This window comes from Ornithodoros turicata, chromosome 2 (genome assembly GCF_037126465.1).
Source record: "Ornithodoros turicata isolate Travis chromosome 2, ASM3712646v1, whole genome shotgun sequence".
In the NCBI taxonomy this organism is placed as follows: Eukaryota; Metazoa; Arthropoda; class Arachnida; order Ixodida; family Argasidae; genus Ornithodoros; species Ornithodoros turicata.
This window is the reverse complement of record NC_088202.1, coordinates 90,165,729-90,170,127: the sequence shown is the minus strand read 5'-3', so window position 1 is coordinate 90,170,127 and position 4,399 is coordinate 90,165,729. Positions and strand designations below refer to the sequence as shown.

The 4,399-nt window shown below is 45.5% G+C and overlaps 1 protein-coding gene across 2 annotated transcripts in view; it reads right to left on the bottom strand.

Annotated features, from left to right (window-relative positions):
• Positions 1-314: 314 nt before the first annotated feature.
• The window catches only part of LOC135385742 (cytoplasmic polyadenylation element-binding protein 1-like), a 20,699-nt gene continuing 16,614 nt past the window's right edge, over positions 315-4,399 (bottom strand). For both annotated transcript variants that reach the window (XM_064615231.1, XM_064615232.1), the window contains exons 8-9: positions 1,566-1,660; positions 315-1,408 (exon numbers count right to left, since the gene is read on the bottom strand). In XM_064615231.1, the coding sequence (XP_064471301.1) occupies positions 1,226-1,408; positions 1,566-1,660 (278 nt within the window). In that variant the 3' untranslated portion in view covers positions 315-1,225. The remainder of the gene's footprint in view (positions 1,409-1,565; positions 1,661-4,399) is intronic.

Here is a 4,399-nt window from a genome sequence, read left to right as displayed (position 1 = left end):
GATCGTGTCGGACGTCCAGGGCTACTTCACTGTGTTTGTAAATTTGATTGCACAGTAACAATACAACGCACAGCAAAAATATTTCGCATGGTGGCTCCTGATGGACAGCCTGACATGATAGTCTTTCGAACCACATTAAGTGTCACCCCATTGTTCATTTAGTATAGCACATTTACAGTGCAGTTGGCAAAACTTTGTCGATGCAAGCAAGGCAATCTTTGGCAAAGTGTTGGGCACAGTATACAGATGAGTACAAAGATCAGCTATTCTCCCTATAGTACATTCTATACTACATAGCATAGAGCATGGAAGGCTGCAAGTTACAATGCAAATCTTTATTCCACTACAGGATTATAGAGAACATTGGTGAGGGAGTTCCCAATGCACACACATAACCCAATGCAGAGATTCCTGAATCTTTACAACCATCCAGATGTAAAGAATTCAGGCATAACCAAAATCCCATCAAATTCCAATCCACAAAATTTGGTCCGTAATTCGTGCCAAGGTCATATCCGTAGAGGCTACCGGTAATATGTTCATCCTAGCTCCCTTCATGTTTTTTTTTTTTTTAAACACTCAACATGCTGGATAAAATGTTTCATCTGGAATATAAAAACATCACAGCATTTAACACCGTTCAGAACAGTCAAGAAATGCAGTGGACTGCATTAGTGCATGAAACAAAAGTACACCTTGACTAGTAGAGCTAATAGTGCGGAACTAATGCCTGGCAATGCAGCACATGCCCGTTAAGAACAAGAGGAGGCGTTTCTTAAAACGGTCTTAAGAATGGTAAAGGCAGTCTCTTGAAAGGGGGGAATAGGGGGTCACACGTGGCTTTATCACATGCCTAGATCTGTACAAATAAAACTAATAAATACGCCCCTGTACCACACACACAAACAAAAATACTAGTAGCGATCGTAATATCACACCAGGCACATGTTGCCCGCAACTTAAAAACAACTTGTTCGATTTGAAAGGAGCAATAGGCAAAAGGATCAAGTGCTGATACACAAAAGAAATAGGGGGCCTTCCACTCCACTCAAGAACAGTACAAAAAGTGTCAACAATTTTTTTCTTTTATATTAGTGACTCATACTAACAAACAACAGGGGAGAAAAAAATAGCTTTCAAAGGCACCCACCCCGCGATGTACTAAGCACATTCTCTGGTTAGAAAACAAGTGTCCACACAAACGAAGTAAGAAGGGGGTTTGCATTCAGCGGTTGGACTTGTTGCGCATTAGAGGCTTGTGGCTGCGCATGCTGTCTAGGGAATGTTGCCACTGCCAACAGGGGCGGCAAAAGTAGCGGAAGCACGCCTGATCCCTGCAGAAGATGGGGCCCTGCTTTTGGTGACATGTTGAGCACAAAGCATCCTCCAGGTAGGGATCCACCTGTACCTGAATTTATGCAAGAGTGTTGGTCTCCAAGTTAGACAAAGAAAGTGCCACAGTTGAAGTCTTTCACTGTTTCAAATGCAAGGCATACTGGCAGTGTGATCAAGTCAGTCACGCCACCATTTTCTACCGTGGAATAAGGAACAGGAAAAGAACTGACCTTCTTAGAAAATCTTTGAGTCTTGATTTCAACAAAAGCAGCTGTTACAGCTTTCATGAAACTCCTTTGGTTGTTGAAGGTCACTCTACCGGAACCTACAAGAAACGTGAAGACCCACTTACACAAAATGACATTACATCCTAATAACCATTAGCAGGCAGGGCAAGGAAGGACTGACTGTAGTGAATGCGTAATAAATTATCGGATCTGGCATACTTGCAAACCAATTGGAGTGTCGAAGCTTTAGATTAGTGTTAGGTAAAATTAGTGTTTCGGATTACTGAAAAATGCAGAACATTGACATGCAGACAGGAACACACACGTGCATGCAGTAGTGAACTGATCAGGTGCTCAGTAAATTGTCCACCATGTGAAAAAAAAAAACATGAAAAAATGAAAGGACATTGTGGCACATGTTGATTGGCAGATAAGCAAGGGAAGCACCATGTCAAATGGTAAAACCAGCACACATTCAAGCAACTATATTTAATGATGATCGCTGGGGAGTTTCAATGCCAGGGCAATACTCTGCCGTAGTGCTGCAGTAATGTGGTGAAATGGAACAATGAAATCACCTCACAGTGAGGACCGAAGGTCTAAAGTGTCCAAAAGCTTTTAAGGCAGAGCGTTTGTGGGCTGGATTGGGACATGGACCAAGCAATTTTGACAGCGAGAGAGAGCTGATTTAGAGACACTGAAAGTGTGGTTCAGAGAGGTTGGTAGTCCTGCATCCACGGCTGAAAAGCAGCTATGTCTTGTAGTTATTAGTAAGAGTACAGGACGACCACCAACAGGCATTTTGCCCATTTTTTTGCTGCAGTAAATCCTACGATATAAATACCTAAAAAAACTCATGAGCATGCTCACTCGTGCAAAATATGGCAAATGAGCTAAGCATGGGTGATTCCACACGAAATGAGCCAGATGTGTAGTTCTACCCTCCCAAATTTCACTGAAAAAAAACAAGCATCTTGTGAGAGGTAAGTACATGGGGTATGATTTATAAAAAATCAAGTTAGCTTTGTGGCAGCCTGTGGGCGACAACGAAGGCATGCCTCTACTGCCGTGTGCCACTGCGCCTACCAGCCAGTTCTACTGGCGCAGTCGTCCCAGCGTGACGCAACAAACATCTGCCGTTTGCCATCATCGCCGGTCACGACTAATGTAAAGGAACACCATCTCTACATTTGGTGACCAGCAAGCACCTTCCGGAGCGTCACGCTCCCATACCGGTTGCAGTACACCGCGGTCAACTGCAGGGCCCCATCCGCACCGCCATGCCAGCCCCAAGAACCCTGGCAGCCTAGCCTTGCCATCAGACTGCGATGCAAGGTCCTGACAGTCCGTCCAGTTGTGGTCAAGAGGCACTGGGACCAACGTTCCACCGAGGACAAGCACTGAGGCCACAGTGCGTTCTCCCGGTCTCCCTGTGCGTAACGATGGTCCTCCCCGGCACTTCGGCACCACACTTCGAGCGCACTGCTCACTAACCAGATGCGGTTCTGTCGCCCCCTTACTGGAACACTTCGGCCTACCTGCCTACACTCTGCTTTGGCCTGTCCCTGGAACCCGGCCGGCCAGTGCTCGTCCGCACCATTCATTCTGCTGTCACTGCCTGTTCAGCAACTCAAGTTCAAGCACAAGCAGCCAAACCCAGCTGTCCCTCTTCCACGTGTCTCCCTTCTTTCCTGTGATGTGGCAACCCGTGGATGACAAAGGCATGCTGCTGTGGCCACGTGCCACTGCACCTGTTAGCCACTTCAACTGGCGCTGTACCAGCGTGAGGCCACAAACATCTGCCCGCTGCGACATTTCCACCATCGCTGGTGAGGAGTCATATAGAGGAACACTATCTCCTCTACAGTTTCCTTGAACATTAAGGGCCCTGCAAACTGTGAACCTTCACAAAAATGTCGTCTGTGCCCCCTTCCAACACACAAGACGAAATTTCTGCATTTTCTGTGCCTGGTGGTATCTGGGAAGGGTCAGCATAGCCACTGTGTAAGCCATGGGCATTGTTTACTGAAGGGCATGCAGAATTTTAGGGCTTTTAGAAGGCAGGATTAACTATAGGCGGGTAACCATTCTCGCAGGGGACTGTATTACTCCAAGGCTTGTTCACTTGCAATTGTTACTCTGCTCACAAGGCAACTACTACTTGCTCGCAAAGCAACTGTTTAACCAAACAAAAATTGAAATATCAACCCCACGTGAGAAACGTCACTTTCCAGAGGTTTCTGCCCTACCCAAGTCGATCAGGAAGTGAGAAAAATTTGTAGAACAAACCCTCTCCCACAACATAATTCTACATGTCTTTGACAGCACATTCACACATCACACTGTCGGGTACCAAAAAGCTGTTCTGAATTTTGTATAACTTCCTTCCTCTGCATCTTTGGTGTTAACCTTGGGTTAACCTGTTAATCAGTGACTGAGTGAATCAGAACCGCAGATTACAATGTATTTAAAATATATGTCGTCTCATGCTGCATTTATCATGTTCACTGCAGGTAGTAAAAAATTATGGGAGTACGCGCACGGCCTTCCATTCACCGGAGCTAGATGTCAGCTGTACAGGTACCAGAGACATAATAGTGGTACTTCCTTGTGCCTTAGGTGGAACATGCCTGACAACCCAGCGGCCCAGCATTTCTCTTCTAGCTGCAAGTTTTCCCGGGGATAGTAAGGAAGTTATTTTTCACCCGAAAAAAACAGTTGACTGTATCAGAATACAAGTCAAACGGTCAGTGTATTCTGAATGGCATGGACTGTAACACTCCTTAGACAATTGGAAATACTGAGGCAGTAGTAATTCTGCATAGAAGTTTTGTGGT